This window comes from Siphateles boraxobius, unplaced genomic scaffold, assembly GCF_051911475.1.
Source record: "Siphateles boraxobius isolate OS27281-9 unplaced genomic scaffold, OSU_SipBor_1 119, whole genome shotgun sequence".
Lineage (NCBI taxonomy): Eukaryota > Metazoa > Chordata > Actinopteri > Cypriniformes > Leuciscidae > Siphateles > Siphateles boraxobius.
The window spans coordinates 2,142,368-2,164,043 of NW_027508721.1; the positions used below are offsets into that span (position 1 = coordinate 2,142,368).

General features: G+C 40.4%; 2 protein-coding genes and 1 long non-coding RNA gene across 6 annotated transcripts in view; 1 reads left to right on the top strand and 2 right to left on the bottom strand.

Annotated features, from left to right (window-relative positions):
- The first annotated feature begins 514 nt into the window (after nt 1-514).
- Nucleotides 515-6,060, top strand: LOC143711878 (uncharacterized). 4 transcript variants are annotated; one of them, XM_077203986.1, is made up of 9 exons: nt 515-526; nt 1,159-1,370; nt 2,564-2,729; nt 3,392-3,639; nt 3,722-3,859; nt 4,718-4,753; nt 4,868-4,935; nt 5,194-5,237; nt 5,436-6,060. In XM_077203986.1, the coding sequence occupies exons 2-5, from the start codon at nt 1,164-1,166 to the stop codon at nt 3,761-3,763; spliced, it is 663 nt and encodes a 220-aa protein (XP_077060101.1). In that variant the 5' UTR covers nt 515-526; nt 1,159-1,163; the 3' UTR covers nt 3,764-3,859; nt 4,718-4,753; nt 4,868-4,935; nt 5,194-5,237; nt 5,436-6,060. The 4 variants fall into 4 exon arrangements, with proteins under 4 accessions (XP_077060101.1, XP_077060120.1, XP_077060129.1 ...); XM_077204005.1 differs by lacking the exons at nt 4,718-4,753; nt 4,868-4,935; nt 5,194-5,237; nt 5,436-6,060 and adding an exon at nt 4,533-4,691; XM_077204014.1 differs by lacking the exons at nt 4,718-4,753; nt 4,868-4,935; nt 5,194-5,237; nt 5,436-6,060 and adding an exon at nt 4,562-4,690 and having other exon boundaries at nt 3,392-3,612; nt 3,749-3,859.
- Nucleotides 6,061-8,869: 2,809 nt separating this feature from the next.
- On the bottom strand, nt 8,870-9,445 carry LOC143711520 (uncharacterized). Its single transcript, XR_013194865.1, has 2 exons — nt 9,260-9,445; nt 8,870-9,105 (listed from the first exon to the last, which is right to left on the bottom strand). It is a non-coding gene; the product is annotated as an uncharacterized LOC143711520 (long non-coding RNA).
- A 250-nt stretch (nt 9,446-9,695) lies between these two features.
- Nucleotides 9,696-21,676, bottom strand: part of LOC143713118 (uncharacterized) — a 311,754-nt gene continuing 299,773 nt past the window's right edge. Inside the window, exons 2-19 of the mRNA XM_077204831.1 lie at nt 14,929-15,255; nt 14,350-14,464; nt 14,175-14,252; nt 13,423-13,618; nt 13,113-13,282; nt 12,931-13,032; nt 12,424-12,680; nt 12,165-12,343; nt 11,982-12,072; nt 11,704-11,848; nt 11,369-11,568; nt 11,109-11,226; nt 10,937-11,028; nt 10,747-10,858; nt 10,519-10,605; nt 10,259-10,441; nt 10,020-10,172; nt 9,696-9,763 (exon numbers count right to left, since the gene is read on the bottom strand). Of these exons, the coding sequence (XP_077060946.1) occupies nt 9,696-9,763; nt 10,020-10,172; nt 10,259-10,441; nt 10,519-10,605; nt 10,747-10,858; nt 10,937-11,028; nt 11,109-11,226; nt 11,369-11,568; nt 11,704-11,848; nt 11,982-12,072; nt 12,165-12,343; nt 12,424-12,680; nt 12,931-13,032; nt 13,113-13,282; nt 13,423-13,618; nt 14,175-14,252; nt 14,350-14,464; nt 14,929-15,030 (2,448 nt within the window). The 5' untranslated portion in view covers nt 15,031-15,255. The remainder of the gene's footprint in view (nt 9,764-10,019; nt 10,173-10,258; nt 10,442-10,518; nt 10,606-10,746; nt 10,859-10,936; nt 11,029-11,108; nt 11,227-11,368; nt 11,569-11,703; nt 11,849-11,981; nt 12,073-12,164; nt 12,344-12,423; nt 12,681-12,930; nt 13,033-13,112; nt 13,283-13,422; nt 13,619-14,174; nt 14,253-14,349; nt 14,465-14,928; nt 15,256-21,676) is intronic.

Consider the following 21,676-nt stretch of genomic DNA (forward strand, 5'->3'; position numbering starts at 1 on the left):
AATCGGACTACAGCACAGAAGCTGTTTATTCAACATTTATTCAGATCTTATAACAATATATTTACATCTATCTTTACAATATATTTAGAGTCTAAAGTTTTTAAAAAAGATTTAAAGCCCAAAGATCTGTTGGCCTATCTCTGCTAAATGAATTTAACATAAGTTTGTGATGCCCTTATTTTAAGTTTCTTTTTTTTGTGGTTCTTTTTATTTAAACTATATTGTTACGAAATGTGAAAATGTGTAAAAGTAATGTGTCAAGGACTTGATAGTGAATATAATTGAACTGTAATTTCAATTTAATTTTTGTTTAGAGTAAGTTAAGCTCCGAAATATATTTTTTAAAAGCTCTAGGGAGTTTCTTTTGATGCCCTGTTAACTGTTATAAAAATATTTTTTAATTCGTTTAATTATAATTTTTTTTTAGTTAAAACTCACTGAATTCTTTTTTTCTTTTTTTTCACAATATCCGGATGACGGAGCTCGCTCGCGCCAATTGCTTTCCTCTCTGGACTCGTTGATTAAGGTAGGTCAAAATTATCATGAACAAGTAGCCTATATAATTTGATTAAATATACATGCAAAAGTGTAGTCAAGTATGTGTCATGTTGCTGGGATATTTTGTGCCTTATGTCCTATTTAACTTTTTGTTACATTGCTTTGGTGTTTCCATTTGTCTGATGTAAAACCCTATAAAACTGCATGTCCTAGCATGTCACATGCTAGTGTAACATTAGCCTACTACTTCACAAACATTTCTCTTCCTTTTCGCTTTTCGTTTAATAATGTGATATTAACATTTGACATGCAGTATAGGCCTACATGAAATTGTCACATTTTTCCTTTATCAATATTTTGATATATGTTCTGTCTCTCACCTGTGTAACACACACACAGACACACAACTGTATTATTGTGTAAATGGCAGTTAAAAATCAGATAAATGTTTACCCTTATAACAATGTCATCACGAACAAAAGTTCAAAACTTAGAAGAATGACTGGTTACAATTTGATCATTTAAATTAAGAAAGCACATATCATCCCTTGCATAGTGTGATTTTAAATCATATAGTGTGATAATAATTCAGAATGTTTCTATGGGTAGCCTATATTATACATAAATAACTTTGTCTTTTTTCTTTCTTTTTTTTCTCAGACAACATGGTTTCTAATGAAAAGAAATGTCCCAACTGCCCCCAGGTCATGCCCTGTGCCACTAAGTTTTGCAAGGCCTGTGGGGCAGAGCAGCCCAAGAAGGCTCGTTTGATGAAGAGGCTGCAGGCCCTTGATATGAAGAAGGGGGAGTGGCTTGGCAATCTTAAAAAAACCCACAATGAGGCAGCCATGCGGGATGAAGCCATCATTTTGGTGTGTACAATCAACACTACCCTTTTTAATAGGGTCGCCAAATTTACCAGTCCTGACTGAGTGACATTTATAACAGAAGATCATAATATATTTTTCAAATTATTTTAATTTTATTTTTGAAAAGAGCGATTTAAGCCAGATTTCTGAAATATAGGATTTACCGACCTCTAAGGTGCACAGTTCTAAGATGCTATATACATTAAAATAGAAAGATAAATATGGTTTGTAATCTGTGTGATTTTGATTGTATCAGAAGTATTAAATATTAAGTATTAAATATTGAACAGTAAGGAAATTGCACATGATATCAGTGTTATCAAAAGTATTATATGTTAAATATTGCACAGTAGTAGGTGGGTAGAAGAAAGTGCCTGTGTGTGTTCAAATTGGTTATGGCTTTTGGGAACAGGCCAGCAGATTTAACCATTAAGGTCACTGACTGTTAACTTGAAAGGCATTAATGGACTAAGTAACCTTTGCCAAAAAATCACTCTCCAGAATATTCTCATTCACGGTTCCATGCCCGTCATCCAGAATGCAGAATCCCTGGCAGCATTCAAAAGACAACCGAAAATTCATTTATTTCGTGAGCACTTAACCGTAAAAAAACAAAAACATACAGTATGAATACGTTCACCAAAGTAAAGAACAAAGCAATATTGTGTATTTTACTAAATCCTGGATCCTAGATGTCTTACCTTCCTCCTCGTAGAACTATTCCTGTAATGTATTTGCAATGCATTGAAATGCATAGATTTTCAGTGTAAACCTATTCATTTGGGGTGTTAAACATGAAAAATCATATACAGGGCTGAACATTAATGTTTGCCCTTGGCTACCAAATTCATACAAGTGGCAAACAGATTTTGACTTTTAACCACTTTTAAATTTTAACGTTGAGCTGTTAATAATTCTAACATCCAATTCAAGCCAGAGATTATTTTTCTGATTAAATAGAAACTTCACTTTTGAGTATGACTCAGTTATTTTGATTTTGCTGGTCATAAGTGCATTCGAAACATGTCAATATGATCAGAGGAACTTAGTATAATATGACAATGTAATAATGTGTGCAGTTTTTTGTCAATGTTTTGGCCTTACAACAAATTTCGAGTCTTGCTTCAAACTGAATTTAAACACTATATTTTTTGATAACATGCATTTTTATCCTTTACAAATAAATGTCTTTGCAGCTTGAGAAGCTACATGCCATGGACTACAAGCCACTCCTCCTCCTTCAGAAAGAAGGCAATGGGAAGAAACCCAAAATAACTTCCCTCACCCCAAGATGTGAGCTGGACCCGCTGGCTACACAACACCTCAGCAAAATGACAGCATTTTATGAGTTGGTTTGTGCAGGTGAGATGTACAGTATATTTTTTTCAGTCGCCATACAGTGTACAGTTGATTGTCAATCCTTCCCTATTTTTTCAGCACTTATCAAATATCAAATATTTATAGTTTATAAAACAAATGACAACCTTATTACATTTCAACGTTGTGAAATGTTGGTTACATGGCAAGACAAGCGTGGAAAACAAGACACTGTCCACTGAAGGTAGAACTACTTTTTGTTGCAGAGAAACAAAGTCAAAAATAAATAAATAAACAATAATCTGATGTTTTAAGGTTATAATTCCAGCCATGTTCAATACATAGCCCTGTTAATATAGGTTAACAAGTGTAGTCTGTAAATTTGGTAAAACATAGTTGGGTTTTCTTTAGATGGCAGTTCGATGTTTGGTGTATGTTGCACCAAGTTTCCCTGTTTTCCCCATTGTTTTGCCTTTAGCTATTCACGCCTTAACCAAAATCATTTAAACTTGCATCCAGTGTGAAAAGTAGCCTATAGACCATTTTTGGCATGTGTTTCAGAAATATGTAAATGCATACAAGATAAGAAATATATTCTTAAAATTCTTTTGTGCGGGTATGTCAAATAATATGCCTGTCTGAATTTTTAAAATACATTATATTTCAGCCTCATTCCTACTTTTTTTTTTCTAATCAAATTTGAACAGGTTGGAAGGCGAGTGAGGACACTGTCCTCACCCTGACCCTCACCCCCTGTGACGAGCAGGGCACCTCAGCAGAGGCGGGGCCAGAAAGCCTTGTGGAGGAGGCGGGGCCGGAAGGCCTCGTGGAGGAGGCGGGCCGGAAGGTCAAGTGGAGGAGGCGGGGCCGGAAGGTCAAGTGGAGGAGGTGGGGCTGGAAGGTCAAGTGGAGGAGGCGGGGCCGGAAGGTCAAGTGGAGGAGGTGGGGCTGGAAGGTCTTGTGCTGGAGGCGGGGCCAGAAGGCCCCGATGAAGGAGGCGGGGCTTGAAGGTCTCATGGAGGAGGCGGGGCCGGAAGGTCTCGTGGAGGAGGCGGGGCTGGAAGGCCCCGCTGTGGTGACGGCAGGCCTTTTGGAGAAAGTGGGGCTGGAAAGCCCTGCTGTGGAAGCAGAAGGCCTTGTGGAGAAGGTGGGTGAAATACATCTACCTAAAAAAGGTAACTCTTACAGCTAACTACAAAGCTCTTAAAGCTACATTCCACTGTGTTTTAGTTAACTACTTGCTGTCTACCAGAGAGTTAGATTAGGCAGGGACAAATCATTTTTTTATATTTGCATGCAACATTCCAGTTTGACATATCCCCCTATTAGCCTAATTCCACTGAAGTTGGAGGGGCCGACTAGCATGTAAGCTAAAGGCTAGTTGTCTCCAACTGAAATCATTATCTTAGATTGGCCCAAGTACTTCTGTGATTTGGCCAAGCTAAGCTAATAATGTCAGTTGTTACAATGGAGTTTATTGCACACATAAGAAAGAGTATGGTATGTACTGTATCCAACAACTTTTTCAGCAATTTTGCTGGGCAACTTCTCAACCGATTGATTTAGTTCTGATTGGGTGTTCATGGTCATTTTTGTGGTTGGACATAGGTTACGTGTGTGTGTGTGTGTGTGTGCGTGTGTGTGTGTGCGTGCGTGTGTGTGTGTGTGTGTGTGTGTGTGTGTGTGTGTGTGTGTGTGTGTGTGTGTGTGTGTGTGTGTGTGTGTGTGTGTGTGTGTGTGTGTGTGTGTGTGTGTGTGTGTGTGTGTGTGTGTGTGTGTGTGTTTTAATGAACATGTATATAAAGACATACCTAGATAGTCCTTAATTGTTTGCCACTCCATACTTAGTTTGACATCTGATTTCTTCAAAACCACAGGGTCAACAGGGAAGAGAAAGCGGAAGTCAGGCATGTTTTGCATTTGTCAGGTTTTTTAAATGATATTGTTATTTGTAATAAATTCTATGATGAGCAAGACTATTTCTGAATTGTTTTCTTTTTTTGAGTGGATATATGTATTTTTCTATCCCACAGAGGCAGAAATGGATAAAAGCAAAAAAAAAAAAAAAAGTAAGTTTAAATGACTTAATACAGACTTGATATTTGATCACTTTGATGTGAATGCTTGACCTGGATATGTTAATGATGTTGTTGTGTTCCTAATCTGAGTTTTGATGCCTTCAGATTGCTCCTACCACACTGGCCTGGCTATTTATCCAATTAGGAGGGCTCTGAAAGAAAGAGTGAGAAAGGTAAGACATGCATAACTGAACACAATACTACTCTTTATTTGTTCTATTTATGTCAAAATAAAGTCTTAAGTTAAAATACCCGTCAATCACAGAAGTAAAGATGGCAAATAGTCAAATAATGTAAATATTGTATAAAGTATAATCTACAGTCTCCTGACTAAAATACTTTAAATATCATGGTAAAACAGGAAACATGGTGGCTATTACCAAAGCCTGATGCAAAAAATGTGTAAGCATGAATTGTTGTTCCTGTGATAGGGCCAAACAGAAGTACTTATTGACTGGGAGCCTTGTGCATCATGGTATGTGTTCTACTATATGACAAATACAGAAATAAGATTGCTCTGACTCTCTATTTCACTCTCACTCTTACACATGTTTTGAAGTCATACGCTTTTACCTAGACCTGTTTTGAAGAATATGCAAATGTGTTTGGTAACATTCCCAATCTAATAATTGAAATGTCACATGTAACGTCATTCTTTCCCTTCTGTTTTCAGTGGGAAACAGTGGACTCCTACTTGGGAGCCCAAGGAGTCATTTGTTTTACAAGTTTTTTCATTTTGTAATATATGTTGTTTTATTTATTTGTATTGTACATTCCATATTCGATAACGTTTTTTTATAGTAATTTTGTTATATTTCTATTCAAAATAAAGTGTTGTTTACAAGCCCTGAGTTGAAGATGGTAGATGTTCAACATTTTCTGCCATTTCAGAACTGGATAATTCAAGAATGTCTAACTCAATACAGAAACAGGTTCTTCTTTTGATATGTGGTTTATCAAGAGGTTAGTAAATTATTAAACCGAGCAAAATGTGTGCACAAATGGAAGCAGGACTCTTCATTCTCTCTACGAATACTCTTCAGTACATGCTGTAAGTCAGATGCAATTTATTGTAAAAAAAAAAAAAAACCTTACAGATTATGTAAAATGATTGTGCAATATCCATAATGGTCATCACAAACACGTTTCCATCCTGGCAGTTTCCAACATTCATACAATAGAAGGTGATGTAGTGTGATTATTTACAATATTTGATCATTTGTGATTGTTTTCGGGGGTTGTGTGTGTGATTGATTTAGCTGAAATTTTATATTCTTGGCGGTTTAAATGACCTTATATCTGTCGCTTTACTGATGTTTTACAAGTCACTGCTCCTGATAGGCTGATGTGGTCCCACTCCATTATTTGGTTTCAGTTCCATCAGTGGTCTCTGGTAAGGTAGATAAGTAAGTGTTGTACTGTTTTGGACATCCTCAATTTTTTACTTTACCAACTTCTGTACACCCACTGGAAAATGTCAGCTGAGCATTACATATTTGCATATTTACACAAATACATATTTACACAACTCCACACACCTGTCCACCTGTCATCTGCTTGCATCCCTGTAGTTTCCATTAAATGTATATTAAATTCAATTATTGCTAAATATTGAGATATTTTTGTCACTTTCATACATACATGCATAGAGAAGACAATAATTGTGAGATACTTTTGTCACTTTCAAATAGACAACAAAAAGAAGCAATGTCTGTAAATGAAAGTAGTGTGCATTATATTTATAAATATGGAATAGTTTTTAAAGTTAGTATGTTAACAGTGTTTTATTGTTAAAGGTAGTTGTGCAGTTTGTGATCTGAGTTTATTTGATGGTTGTTGATGTTTACTGGCAAATAGATTATTCCCACTTCTCCGGGTGTGCCCCCAATGTGTGTGGAGTGGACACTCTTCCTCTGATTGAATGTTCATGTATTGATAATCCATAGCATAAGTAACAATACAAAATATTTCCTTCTAACAATGACTCAGTGCGTAATTGGGTGATAACAATCTCATGATTCTTATGCATTATAATTCAATGCATATTATAAGGTTCTGTAGTTTCATGCAGCCTGTTTATTGTTCTTTAGCCAAGCTGTACAGGGTGTTGCCTAGCAAAAGGGGTCAGAAGTACACATTTTTGATATATTTTGTATAATTACACTTTTAATCGTTTGTCATTGAATTATGTAGTTCATATAACAGTTGCACATGAGATGGACCAATAACCGATATAATTATAAACCATATCTTAAGTAATTAGCATAAAACATTTCAAAAGATCTGACAGTGTTTTAAGGATTCAAGTCCTTTAAATGTGCCACTTTTTACACCTTTGGTGGTCACTACTGAGATAACCTGGGGTCCAGGGGCAGTAACATTTTCTCAGATGCTTCCTTCTATCTGGTTAAATATCATATATAATTTTATTGCCACACACACACCAGGCATATCATATGCAGAGATACAGTACAATTTCATGAGCATGTCATGAACAATGACAGGATATGTGCAATTTTGGCTAAATAAATTCAGATGTGTTTTGCTAAATATATCCAGTTTCAAAGCTGACCTGATTTGGCAAGTCAAGTCAAGCCATTGACAGAACTGGTTAGGGTTAGGGTTAGTCATTGACACAAGCTATATGCTTTTAAAAAAATATATGGTTTTGGTAGTTGAATCAGCTTTCCTTCAGTGGTAAATAGGCCAAAATGTCCCACCTGTAAAGTTGGTTCCACAGTCTACAATATGTAAACTGTAACCCAAATGCTAAAAGACTGTGCATGTCAATTCATATGAATTAAGACATGTTCTATCCTCATGCTTACTCCGGTGCATCATACTGCATACATAGCCCCATATTCTATATTGATGAACTAATTCTCCAATGCATCAATCTCATCCATGCCCTCATCACCTCCAGACTGGACTACTGCAACAGTACTCTCTATGGCTGTGTTTACTATGCTCCTGAAGGACCCCCAACACTGCACATTTTCTTTGTCTTCCCAATCAAACTAATTAAATGTATTATTATCATTTAATGACTCTAGTGCTGCTCTGTATTTGCATATACTGTAAATTTGATGTATGTTTAAAAAAAAATATATATATATTATTTTACATTTGGTCAATAAAAGTTCTGAAATCATACATAAACCATTAAAACGTCCATATTTTTGATTGATTATGATATAAAGAGGTGTGCGTTGGTGAAATAAACCTAATTATCCTTATCTTAGGTGTGGGAATTTTGACGCACAAGATATCTTCAAACTATTGTTCAGAGAGCTGACATATGTTGCTCAAGAAAAGTTCTGAAATCATACACAAACCAATAAAAAAATCAATATTTTGATTGATTATGATATAAAGAGGTGTGCTGTGGTGAAATACACCTAATTATGCTTATCTTTGGTGCTGTGAGAATTTTGATGCACAAGATATCAACAACCGTTCAGAGAGCATATTTTTGACATATGTTGGTCAACAAAAGTTCTGAAATCATACACAAACCAGCAGGGACGTGCACAGACATTTTGAGGGGCAGGGGCTCAAGTGAAAAAAAGGGCACTTCTCATAATTACATTTTTTTAAAAACTTTTTTTAAACAAAAAAGTATATATATACTTTTTCTGAGATGGGTGCCTTTTGGGTCATACCTTTTTTTTAATACCTCAGTTATATTTCTGATCATTTCATGTGATAGTGGATTAGTCAAACCTTTAAGAAAATGCATTTTCCCACCTCAGGCATGAAATTCTAATCAATTTTGAGTGTTTTTTCTTAATGAAAGTTGTTTTGAAGTTCAACCCCGTCACAGACCACAGATTTTCAAGTAAATTCTTTCGTATTTTTTCCAATTGTCCGTTTTAATATCCAACAATTTTATTGATCTGTGTTGTATTATTTTCATGTTATCACTGTGAAGCTGCTTTGATACAATCTGAATTGTAAAAAGCACTATATAAATAAAGGTGACTTGACAGGTGTGATTTTACTTAGCCCATATATAAACCTTACAAGTCCAGAAAAGTGGAACAACAGTGTAACCCTGACCAGGCTCCTTTTTGCCCAGGCAAAATGAAATGGGAGACCACACATGGATTAAGATACAAAAAATAGTGATTTATTACAGTAAATATATGAGATGAAAAATGAGAAATAAGCAATAATCAGTATAAATGAGATGGTATGAAAAAGTGTGGCGTAATCAGTCATATGGCAAAAAGGCGAACAAAAAGAAAAACAATGTGATACAGGAGCGGAATAGCAGCCATGAAAGTCCCTCACACTGCCCAGGCTGCACTCAATCGATTAGACACCGGCCCGGTAGCTCCTCCCTGAGAGACACAGACACAAACAGAGTAAACATTAAGCATGTCCCTATTCAAACTCTGAAAAACAAATGTAGTATTAATGTTATCTTTACTCAATCTGACAGGTTAAAAAAATTAAGGGTATTAAAAAAAATGATACTTTTCACATAATCATTACCTGCACTCCTCCTCTTCATTTTCACTGGTGTCTGGACTGCTGAAATCACTCTCATTTTCCTCTTCCAGCTCTATAGCAGAGCCCTGAGGGCTCAAAACAGCCTTGTATTGAAGATGCACCTCTTTCAACGTATCTGAAACTTCAGATAGACGTCTTCGGCAGAGACAGGAAAGGCCGTTGTTTTGCTTGTCTGTAAGTGAAAAATGAAAAACATCCAAATTACCATGACATACATTTACATTAAATTCATTTAGCTGATGCTTTAAGTTAAACACAAAGTAGGACAACAATATGCAAGTGCTATGACCTTTCTCAATTGGATCTAATGCAGTACAGAAACGTTTTTGGGTTTATTTTGTTAAGAGAATAGTTATGTTAGTATACTAGATCAAGTGCTTTTGAAAAAGATGCATCTTCAGATGTTTCTTAATAGTGGCTATGGACTCAGCAGCTCTGGTTGAGATAGGCAGATCATTCCACCAGCAGGTAAGTCATTGTAAAGGTCTGAGAAAGAGATTTTGAGCTTCTTTAAGATGGCACCACAAGACGTTGTTCGCTTGCAGAGCGCAAGTTTCTGGATGGCACACACCCACCTTGCTTTGTAATATTTGTTATAACCCATCAAAATTAGATGGTCAGTGTAATGTTTTTCAACTGCTTTCTAGTAAGATATGTCTGTTGTTAGGTAAAGCTAAAGTATGGTGTCATTATCACCATTACTTCCTTGTTTGATTGGTATGGTTACAAAGATGAAACTTGCCTTCCTCTGAAGTCTTTCTTTTAAGAGTTGCCTGCAACTTCTGCAACCATGAGCAGTGCTGGGCCATCTCCTGAACAAGTATTGTCCTTTCCTCCTCCAGTCTCATTTTCAGCATGGCTTTGTTGAAATTTTTTAACTTGTCTTCGATTTGTGCTACAACAGAAGTAAAGAAAATGTATAAATAACAATTGACTTGAATCTTTACAAAATAAATCGGATGCCTCAGGAAACTCCCTTACCGCTGCCATGAACCTCCCACGGCCATGTTGGGGACGGGTTGTCTCCTGATAGTGACTGCTCCACTTCATTTAGATCAATTGCCATAGCAGGCTCATGACTGTTGTAGGTCTCTATGTCTTTCAATAGCAGTCTCTTGCTCTCAGCAATTTTTCTCCGCAGGCGGTGACGGAACTTGCCGCTATCTGTAAAGACAAGCAGAAGGTATAAAAAAATGACCAAAAACACAGTGAGCAATTATCTATAGACAATGTCATTCTACCATTTTGGCGGTATAGAGCCTGCTTCCGCTGCCTCACGTTAAGGTAACGTCCCTCAATGGACTGCTCTAGGGAAGTACCTGTTGTATCTGGAAACACAACACAAAAACACAGGCTTACAGAGATAGTGGCATGCAGTATAGTAAGCAGTAGACAGCTTAAATATCATGATCTATGATCGCCGCTTATGAGGAAGCACAAAGAGAAACATGTTATTGGTTGAAACTTACCACCAGCTGCCCATTCCCTCACATCAGACACCCACACTGCTTCATCGGGGCAAGCCAAGCTTTCTTTAAGCTCCGCTACAATTGCCGTCTCCTCCTGAAGCCTCTGGCAAGTCTAATTCGACAGTTAAACAATACAGTTACACAAAGCTACACAATAACCACAAATTGAAACCATTTACAGAGAACAGACCTTCACGTATCTTGCAGACAATGCCCGATGAAGTGTTGTGAATTTTTTGTAAATCCAGGCCATAGCATGGATTGTAAGCATATCCACACGTGCTGTTGAGAGTAAATGTTGAGTGAAAATCATACAAAAAGCAATAAAAAAAATGTGATTAAAAGAGAAATTCTACAATTACTTCCTTTCGACATGTATTTAGTTGTTAAGGCACAGCGGGAGAGGTAGCTGTTCACCTGTTCAACTTCCTCCCCTGCAGTTGACCCTGCTTCTTCTTGATTTTTGCCACTCCATGTAATCTAGAAGAAGGCATGTAAGGGATAATGTAATGTCCGCCGATCATATCGAATAATAAGTAACGACAAGGCGAACCGGACCCTGACACGCAGCAGAGGGACTTATTTTCCGATGATAGTTAAGCATAATAAACACTGAACATACCTCACACTTAGAGGAATGTGCTGTAGCGTGCATGACGCTTAGGAAAGGCCTGGTTGATGTTAGCCCCTGGAGATCAGGAAGGATGTTTGCGGATTTGTGTAAATATGGCCAGTATTTACACATTACATCCATGGCGATAAACCTTGGCTTTAAACTCATCAACTCCTTGTGCAGATACATGGGGTAGGCAAAGATTTCACCTAGGGATATAAAAAATATTATAGTACATTCTGAAGAGAACATCATAATGGGAAACTCAACCAAGCAGGGGTATAAGCTGCATACAAATAACAATACAAAGTTACATTTAACAGCAAACAATTTATTAATCTCACCTCTGAACATATTGAGTGCTTTAAGTTGGAAACCATGCCGACACACCGCAACCTCCATGCCCTCTTCGTCCAACTTGAAGGTCCTCCTAGAAGTCTCCTTAGCTGCTGTCCACGAGGAGCTCCCACATCTGCCTTGTCCAGGTAGCTGTGATGTAAATGAAACACACTATAAACACACTGTATATACTCCTTGTAATTTGAAGCTGAGGGCAGTTTTTTCACACAATCTGGGCCGTAAAAGCATTCTAATTGATTTTAAGAAATAATTTGAAACCTGCCTGTTTCACAGCTTTATGCAAGACATCAACAAATGTTGACACAGATGTGTCTTCTGCAATAAATGCTCCTTCAAAAAACGAAGAGTCGGAGCTGAGGAAGAAACCAAACAGAACATTAATCCATGCTGAATATTGAATATAAAAAAATCCAGATCAGTCTATAGTGGAAGAAAAAAATATCACCTTCCGCTTCTGAGAAACCGGTATAGCTTCCTGTTGCCATCCACAGAGATTGCCAGCATGTCTGGGGTGCAAGCGGGGCAGGTGAAAGGTGCACCGCAGGACATCCTGTCTTCCTCAAAAGCACAATATGAAAATTCGAGGAAGCTGCGCTGCAGGGTGTCCCCGCACACTGGTCCTGACTGAAAGATGCATTATATTAAATGTTACTTTGGAGATGTCTACATATGGTAAAGAATTCTATAATATGGTGAACACTTACCCGCCCACCACACTTTGTACGGTGCTCCAGCAGCTTTGCCAAGGCTTGTCTGGACAGTGCTGGAGCGATGACTTTTAGTTCCCTCACACTGCTGAAAAGGTTGAGGGAATACAAAGTGGAAGAGCTGGTGGAAGCTGGCCAGTATCCACTGTTTATGAGGTCCATGAACTCTGGAGCCCACTGCTGTTTGGCATGCAAACAATGGCTGGTGCATGTCATAACGCCCTTGGGTAATAAGAAAACAAACCCATGATTACCTGAGTTTTTAGAGAAAATCAGCTGGCACACCTTAAGACACAACTATGCTGGTGTGATTCTACTCAAGATGTAGCCATCTTGAGTAGAATCACACCAGCATAGTTCAAATAAGAATATATTTTTTGGTGTATCATAATGACAAGATGTACTCTGCATTTTTAAAGTACTATTATTTTTCATTGCAAAGTAAAGGGAAAAAAGGGGGAAACAGCTGAATATTGAAAAAAGATCAGAGTTTAGAAATATTACCATTGATGGAAATTAAAATGACCGCTTTGCCAGGCGACACAGTTATGCTGGGGACATCACAGGGACATTTTTGAGTCACTCTCACCGTTGGCAAAATACAAGCTAGCAAAGGAAAGATAAACACAAAATTAGCCTACTAGATTTATTAGATAAGAGTACAAAAGAGTTTTGCAATTACCTACCTTGGTCATGTGAGCTGTATCCTCCCTCCCCTCTAACAAAATATTTGGATGGGGGAATAGCTTTAAAAAAGCCCTCAAGGACTGACTCCCTATCGTGGAGTGGCCATCTTCTGTGAGTCTTGCAATCACAGGTTTCACAGAACCACTGGTCTGGCAGACACTCTCTGCATCTAGGAATGAAATCAATGAACCAATATAGTCACCAACTCTTTAAAACAGCCCTGACTCCACCATAAACATGCAGTTTATCCGATACATGTAGACACTCTAAAAACCTACAAAGTATGAAAGAACATTAATGAGATCTCACCTAACAACTGCAGGCTTGCAGCAATGGCTACAAAACGGTTGGCCAACATCCTGAGTTTGGATGAGGCATTTAAGGTGGAATGGCCTTGCTTCCTTCCATCTTTGTGAGGCTCGCTGCTGCCTGAAAGCCCATGATGATGATGCCCTCTGGATTTCAGGGGAGTCAGACATAGCAGAGAGGCTCTCCATGTTTTTTTCTGCAAAGACAAAAATGTATTTAATTGACAAAGGACCATTTCTACGCAGAGTCGCAGACCCATGATTTTATAATAATGGGTAAATATATTGCCAATGCTTTCAGTAACATACATTTCAGAACTTTTCCAAATCAACTTTCCAACAGTCTAGGGCCAAATTCAGCATACTTTGAAACATGTATCAGGGTAAATTGTATGAACGTGAAAATTGAGACGTAATTCCATTGGGACAAAATTGAAAATACTAAATTGATTGAAACAACAAAAAAGTGGTTCAAAAATAGGACTCAGGCCATTGTGGACATAATTTGTGGCTTTGATGATTTATAAGCAGTTGATGTGGGTGCAACTGACCCTTCGCTAAGCCACGCCCGATACCGCCACAGGCCAATTCATGCCTTAGCAGGCCTTAGGCAAGGGAGGTCAGGCAAGCTTTCGAGTTTTAACATTTTATGCCAGAATTTTACATGAATCCAGGATTTGGGTGAACTCTGCTTTCAGAACTGCCTCAGAAAATTACCTAAAAATAATTCAAATGTATTTGACTGTATTTTACCAAATTCCACTTGAGGATCAAGACTGGCTGCAGGAAGATCTTCAGTGAGCAGGTAGTTCCCGATCTGGTTGTGTGTAACTACAACAGCACACAGAGAAATAAAACCAAGTTAGAGCACCAACACAACTTGATTTCTTGACAATGATGTGTAACCAATTACTATTATTATTATCACCGGTAGCTGAGGCTTTGGGCCGCCCTCCACGCCTCCCCCTTGGCTTGCCATGCCCTAAACACACCCTTTTTGGGATTGGCGGAGGGGTAACTTGCCTCTGCTCCTCGGATTCTTTCTGGTGGTTGAAGTGAAAATCATGATTAGGCTGTTAAATATATTTTTAACAAAAGATGCAATGGATATGAAAAAACAAACCCGCTTATCATAAATTTTATACCCTATATATTTTAAGGTGGAAAAACAATTTCAAGAAAGAATCCTTGATCAATGCATTCAGTTTGGCTGGACCAAGGAGTTCAAAAGTAAAAATCAACTCTATACCCATTTCATAAAAATGTTTGACAATTGAGAGCAGCTAGATACAATCACAGACTGAATGAGTCTGAGGTACCAAGGCTCATATAATAGTCTACAGAGTGATTATTATAGCCTAAATATTACTTCGACCATTAAGGTTCAATGGATTTTTTGTACGTACGTACTAATACATAGAATAGGACTAGGACCCAATGTAGGCACTCTACTTCATTGCATCTGAAAATTAATTTTAAAACAAATTAAACGCCTAAAAACACCTACCCTGGCTTCAGTCAGAGCATGTTCTAAGCTCATTTCAAGAGCCACCCGTCTCCCCTCCATGTAATTGTCATCTTGACAATCGGTGACACGTGTAGTTGTCATCACAGAAACGAGGGGAAGACAGAAAAAGAAGGACAGACACAGAGATGGACAGACAGAGATAAGAGAAACAGACAAAAATGAGAGACAGATTGAAAGACAAACAGTGCACAAATCCAGAGAGGTTGGCGCTTAAAAGGGCCTTTGGTTGTGGTGGTGGTGGTGTACTGGTAATCTACTAGTAGGTGGGTAACGTTGGAAGAATCTAAAAAAAAAAACAAAAAAACACTTGTTTACGAGGATGGAGTTAATGGGACAGAGACAATGAAATGACTTGATGGATAAAATATAACATTTTTGTGACTTATGCACAGAGCTAAATATACCTTTTTTAATGAGCACCTTTTTTTCCATATTGAAAAATTGTGATTCGCCACAATAGTAGTTATGAATTTGTATAGTTTATTATATAATTTTGCGTGGATTTTTAACAATGACACGTTAGGCTGTAAAACTAACGTTAACCAATCTGGCAACACCATTCTTCATTCTGAACATTTATAATGTTGGATAATAATTGTGGGCTAATGTAATACTGAAAATCTTATATTCCCCTATGATTGTAGGCTACCTTAGCCTAACGTTACATGATTATATGCGACAAAAATGAACTTGAATTAAATTAACGTCAACGTTAGCTAACTTTGCTAGCCTGCAAAAATCGTATTTTGGTGCAGAAAACTATAACGTCTTCAATCATTTAACGTTATCGTCATAAGAATGAAATGGCCACCTTACAAAGTTTCTAAACACAACTTCTTGTCCTAATTCAACAGTTTTTGATGTGTACATGTAAGAATAGTATCCATCTCTATTAATTAACTCTTCTACTTACCGAGTGGAAAATCGCAATGGACCTTGGGATCGACCTATACGGTGACGTCAGCGTTATTAATTAGAAGATTATTTAATAATAATAAAAAATACAAATGAAACTGATTAATTGAACACAATCGTAGCATAAGATATATATTTATTAAAATCAGCAAACCTCCGATAAAAATACGTTATGCAGGTGCATGCTGAAAGCAGTCAGCTATGACAAGAAAATGCTTTAACTGCTTATATTAACGTTAACGTTACTTGCACGCGCCTTGGAACGTTGTTAAACTCACCTTAATGCCGTTTTACCTGCAGTTGAACGTTGGTTAGGTCAAACTCACCTCTGATTTAAGGTTTACCTGCATTTGAGTGTTGTTAAACTCACCGCTGAATGCGGTTGCACATCGTGTGCGTTGTTAAACTCACCGTTGATGAACGCGCTAGACCTTTGCGCAGAGGGCACTTTGTAATCAGATTGCGAGGGTTTTTAAGGAGGTTTTTATTTTTTTTAACAGTTAACAGGGCATCAAAAGAAACTCCCTAGAGCTTTTAAAAAATGTTTCTGTTGCACGAAAGATGCATCCAATTGGAATGCATTAGTTTAAAAAACGTGCTGGAGTTACGAAAATAACGGCAGAAAGAATCGTGCTATTGCACGAAAGATGCACCCAATTGAAATGCATTAGTTTAAAAAACGTGCTGGAGTTACGAAAATAAGTAAAATTTCGTGGCCCTGCCACGAATTAATAGATTAAATTACGTGACCACATCACAAACGTAAATTATGAATATAACTATGGATCTGTGAGACCGAAGGATGACCGTCACTACGGTCTAATAGGATGATAACCTTCGTTCCGCCTTCTCTCGAGACCTTATGTAAACAAAGTCATGCCCATGACCCCGGAAGCGGAACGTCACGCACTATAAAAGGCGAGTAAACTTCCGGCTCGTTCTCTTACCTTGAACGCCCCAGTGTTCCGAGCGACAAGGATAGTGACGGTCATCCTTCGGTCTCACAGATCCATAGTTATATTCATAACTTACGATCTGTTTCGACCTCACTCAGACCGTCACTACGGTCTAATAGGATGACTCATGTCAACAGGGTCGCGAGGAACTACAAACTCTGAACTATTCAAACCTCGCTGGGCTACAGACATCAAAACTGCAGTGCTGACAGGCGTTGTGCTAGTTATGTCAACTCTGTAAAATTTTGCAAATGTACATGGTGTAGACCATGATGCTGCAGCACAAATCTCCCCCACTGAAACTCCTTTTAGTGCAGCCCAAGAAGTAGCTACACTTCTGGTTGAGTGGGCCCGTATTCCCATAGGAACCGGTAACCCACTTCCTGTATAAGCCTGGGAAATAACCTCAACCAACCAATGTGACAAACGTTGCTTAGAAAGTGGACACCCTAGTCTGGCCCTCCCATAGCAAACAAAAAGCTGAGGATGAGACTTCCTCAAGGTCTGAGTAAAATTAACATAAGTGCGTAATGCCCTTACTGGACAAAGGGTGAGCAAATTCTGCTGATCTGCCTGTGAAGGGGGTTGAAATTGAACTACCTCCAGAGCTTGATTCCTGAACTGAGAATTAAGTACTTTTGGTAAAAAGGCAGGGTTGGGCCAGAGCGTCACCCCTGTGCCATCCGGCCTCCAACGTAAACAATCCTCACTAATAGATAGCGCACACAATTCTCCTACCCTTTTAGCAGAGCATATAGCCAAGAGAAAAGCTGTCTTGAGAGACCAAGCTTTAAAATCTGCATCTGCCATAGGCTCGTATGGGGGCTTAGTGAGAGAGTCTAGTACAAAAGGCAAATCCCAATTGGGTACCCGCAAAGTGCGATTTGGACATAAGCGACCAGCTCCCTTCAGGAACTGACCTACCAAGGGATGTCGGCCTAATGGCCGGCCATCCACTCCCCGATGAGATGCTGAAATAGATGAAGCATAAACCCTGATTGTACTGGCCGCTTTGCCCTGATCCAGTTGAGCCTGCAGGAACCTAAGGACAAGTGGCACAGAGCAGTTTATTGGATCAACATTCAAGCCTAAACACCACTCTGAAAAAATTCTCCACTTTATGGAGTAATTAGCCCGAGTAGATGGAGCTCTGGCGTTATTCAGTGTCTCGCGTACCGTTTCATCTAGCTGTTGAGGGACGGACTCTGCAGAGGCCATACCCACAATCGTAGTGCCATCGGGTTTGGATGCCAATATGCCCGTCTATTTGGGATAGGAGATCTGCCCTTGATGGAAGTTGCCACGGAGGACCCTGAACCAACTGAACTAGGTCCGGGAACCATGGTCTTCCCGGCCAGCGTGGAGCAACTAGCAGAACTGTGCAATGACCCTCCCTGATCCTCTGGAGGACCTGGGAAATCAGAGGAAAGGGGGGAAAGCATATAATAAGCCTCTCGGCCACTCTTGTGACAGAGCATCCAGGCCCAAACTGCCTTCTTGTACCGTGAGGGAGTACCATCCCAGGCAATGGGTCGTCTCCCTGGAAGCAAAGAGATCTACATGAGCTGTCCCGTATCGAGTCCAAATTTGGGCTATTACCTCCGTGTGCAACCGCCACTCCCCTGGGAGAGGCCCTGTTCTGGACAAAATGTCGGCTGCTCTGTTTGTCACACCCGGGATGTGGATTGCTCTCAGTGAGGACAGCCATGGCCATGTCCATGTCAGCAGGTTCGTTGCCACCTGGAGACAGCGTAGTGATTTCGTCCCTCCTTGGTGATTTATGTGGTAAACTGCTGAGGTACTGTCTGTTCTCACTAGCACATGCTTGTGGCGCAAAAATGGTAAGAGCGAGATGAGAGCGAGATGAACAGCCCTCAGTTCGAGCACATTTATGTGTTCTGATGACCAAGGGGGATCCCATTTGCCCCTTACTGATCTGCCTTCCCAAACGGCTCCCCAACCTGTCAGTGATGCGTCTGTTGTTATCACTGATCTTCTGTGAGGAAGATTGCCCAGTGGAGTTCCCCTGCGGAGAAAGTCCTTGTCCCTCCAATGGAGTAAGGCCCCCATGCAGGCCTTTGTCACCAACAGCCTCGTTCTTCTGTCCTTTTTTGGATGAAGACGAAAAGAATTGAACCACCTCTGTATCGGCCGTGTCCTCAGTAGGCCTAAGGGAATTACCACTGATGCTGCCGCCATCAGTCCTACCAGCTTCTGAACCCTGTGGGCTGTCACAAGCTTCCCCTTCTGGAAGTGACCGAACGCCTTCTCCAGGCTGTCTATTCTCTGGGGAGTGAGACATGCCTCCATTGTTATGGAGTTGAAATGTAGCCCCAGGAATTTCACCTGCTGTTGAGACTGGAGACTGCTCTTCTTCCAGTTCACCGTGAACCCCAGGGACTGAATGTGAGCTAGTACCTCCTCTGTGTTTCTGATCACCTGCTCTTGAGAGGGAGCACAAATTAACCAATCGTCCAGATATGGCAGGATTTTGATACCGCGCAGCTGAAGGGGAGCTAGGGCGGCTGAGATCACCCGAGTAAAAACTCTCGGTGCCAAAGACAGGCCGAACGGTAGAACCTGGAACTGAAAGGCCTGGCCTTGAAAAGCAAAGCGGAGAAAGGGCCTGTGCTCTGGACAAATTGGAACATGGAAATATGCGTCCTTTAAATCCAGGGACGTGAACCATTCTCCTGCACGTATGGACTGCATTACCGTCTTTGTATGAATCATTTTGAATGGAAGAATTTTTAAGTACTGGTTGAGGTGCCTGAGATCTAGAATGGGACGATGACCACCATCTTTTTTTGGAATTATGAAATACGTTGAATAAAACCCAGTTTGCTGTGCGTTGAAGGGCACCTTTGTGATTGCTCCTTTTTGTAAAAGAGCTTGCACCTCTTCCCTTAATACGGGCTCCAATAGTGGGTCCTTGACTATAGTCATTCTGACCCTTGAAAACGAGGGGGGGGGGGGGGGGGGGCGCCGTCGAAACTGTAGCCAATACCCGTGAGTTATTGTGGATATAACCCACTGGTCTGAGATCACTCTCTCCCAACTGGCCCGTGAAAGTTGAGAGGAACAGTCGACGGCCAGCCCCTGACCCCTATGCAGGTCCGCCATCACGTCCTGCACCCTTTCGTGAACCTCTCTGTTGGGCTCCCCCACGGGACTGAAATCTTCTCTGGGGATAAGTGGCAGGATTTTGTTTTTGGGCACGAAAGCTCTGCCCTTGAACACTAACAAGATTGCCACTCATGTGTCTAGACCAGGCAGGTTGCTGCGGCCTTTGTGTTTCTGGAGCCCTTGGTCTGAAGACTGGAGCTGGTTTATGACAAGCCCGCTGAACAGCTTCTCTCGTTGCAATGGAGCGCTCCGCCTTATCCAGCACCTCCTGAGAATTTGAATTAAAAACGTGACCGGGAATTACTGGCAAATTCATTAGCTCGCTTCGTATGGTCTCCGGCAAAGAGGTTTGTGCAAGCCATATCTGTCTACGACAGAAAACAGCCGAAGACATGGCGTCCCCCACATCACGGGTCAATTGTGAATGGGCTGCCAGAGCAGAATCAAACAGGTTCCTGGAATCCTGGTCATCCGCACTTACTGTTTTCCGTAAGGCTGCTAAGAGGATAGCCAAAGCATTGCCTGTACGAGCTGCACGTGCAGTGGCATTAAAGGATCTTGAGATCAGACGGTCAGTTTTTGCACACTCCTTCTTGGGACAGCGAGGGTTAGCAGATGCATAAGCTGGTCCCAGAGTTGTCCATGATGCTATTTCTTGTTCTACTGGTGGCATGTCCCCCAGTCCAGTTTCTTTTGGGTAATGGGCATTGGCCAACCGTCTGCAGCCTGCATTGAATTGAGGCTTCTGAGATGGTTTCTTCCATGTTGTCCTCAACATTGAGGTATAATCATCTGCCACTGGAATGTAAGATGGAGAATTAGTCTGAGGTATGCCTCCCCAGACACCCCCGACAGGAGCTGGGTCAGGCAAAGAAGGCTGCAAACAAAGAATTTTTGCTGCACTAAATACTCTAGCAACCAGAGTATTTGCTGGAAAATCATCCCTCCTTGTTGATTCGCCATCCACTTCGGCAGAATCTGAACGGGGTCCCTCTTCTTGGCTCCCTCCTTCTGCCTGCTGCGCATTATCAACTAGTGAGTGGGGAGCACGAAGAGATAATACATCAGCATCTTCTGTGTCAGTGTCAGGATTACCCTGCTGTGCAGGTGGAGGAACGCCTTCCTGACCAGGAGGTAGTGATGGTGAAAATGAGTGACGGGCTTCAACTCTGTCCATCCTCTGTGCTAAACTTTGAATAGCAGCCAGGATCTGTAGTTGAGTGTCTGTGTTGCCACCCTCCACTGGTGGAGCAGAAGTTGGGGGTTTAGCCACTTCCACCACCTTCTCATGGCTTGATCGGTGTGGTTCATGGCCATCGCGTGAGTGCTTGCGAGGACGCTTATGACTATGCCTGTCCAATGAGCGTTCCCTCTCCCTACCACGCTCAGGTACAGAACTGTGTACTCTATTAGCGCGGTGAAGTCGTTCCCCTCTGGGCAGGTCACAAGCCGCACTGCAGGGATTATCCACATCCTCTCTTAAATGAGCCATCCCCAGGCATGAAGGGCATTCCCGATGCCCATCACGAGGGTCCATTGATGATCGGCAATATCGGCAGCAATGAGAGGCCATGCCACACACAATCCCACTGACTGCGCACAGCTGTGAAGGATATATCAAGCCCACTGAAAGCAAAAAAGGTCTGCACTAGTACGTGAACGTATTTAGCAGGCCTATATCAAACCCCAACAGCTGCGAACAGTGATATAGGGCTCCAAAGGTAACAATA

Bases quoted from the DNA above. Each gene is read 5' to 3' on its own strand.
- LOC143711878 (XM_077203986.1), top strand. From the start codon at position 1,164: ATGGTTTCTAATGAAAAGAAATGTCCCAACTGCCCCCAGGTCATGCCC. The intron at 2,730-3,391 runs GTGAGATGTACA...AAATTTGAACAG, and splicing joins TTATGAGTTGGTTTGTGCAG to GTTGGAAGGCGAGTGAGGAC. The intron at 3,640-3,721 runs GTCTTGTGCTGG...CGGGGCCGGAAG, and splicing joins GGAGGAGGTGGGGCTGGAAG to GTCTCGTGGAGGAGGCGGGG.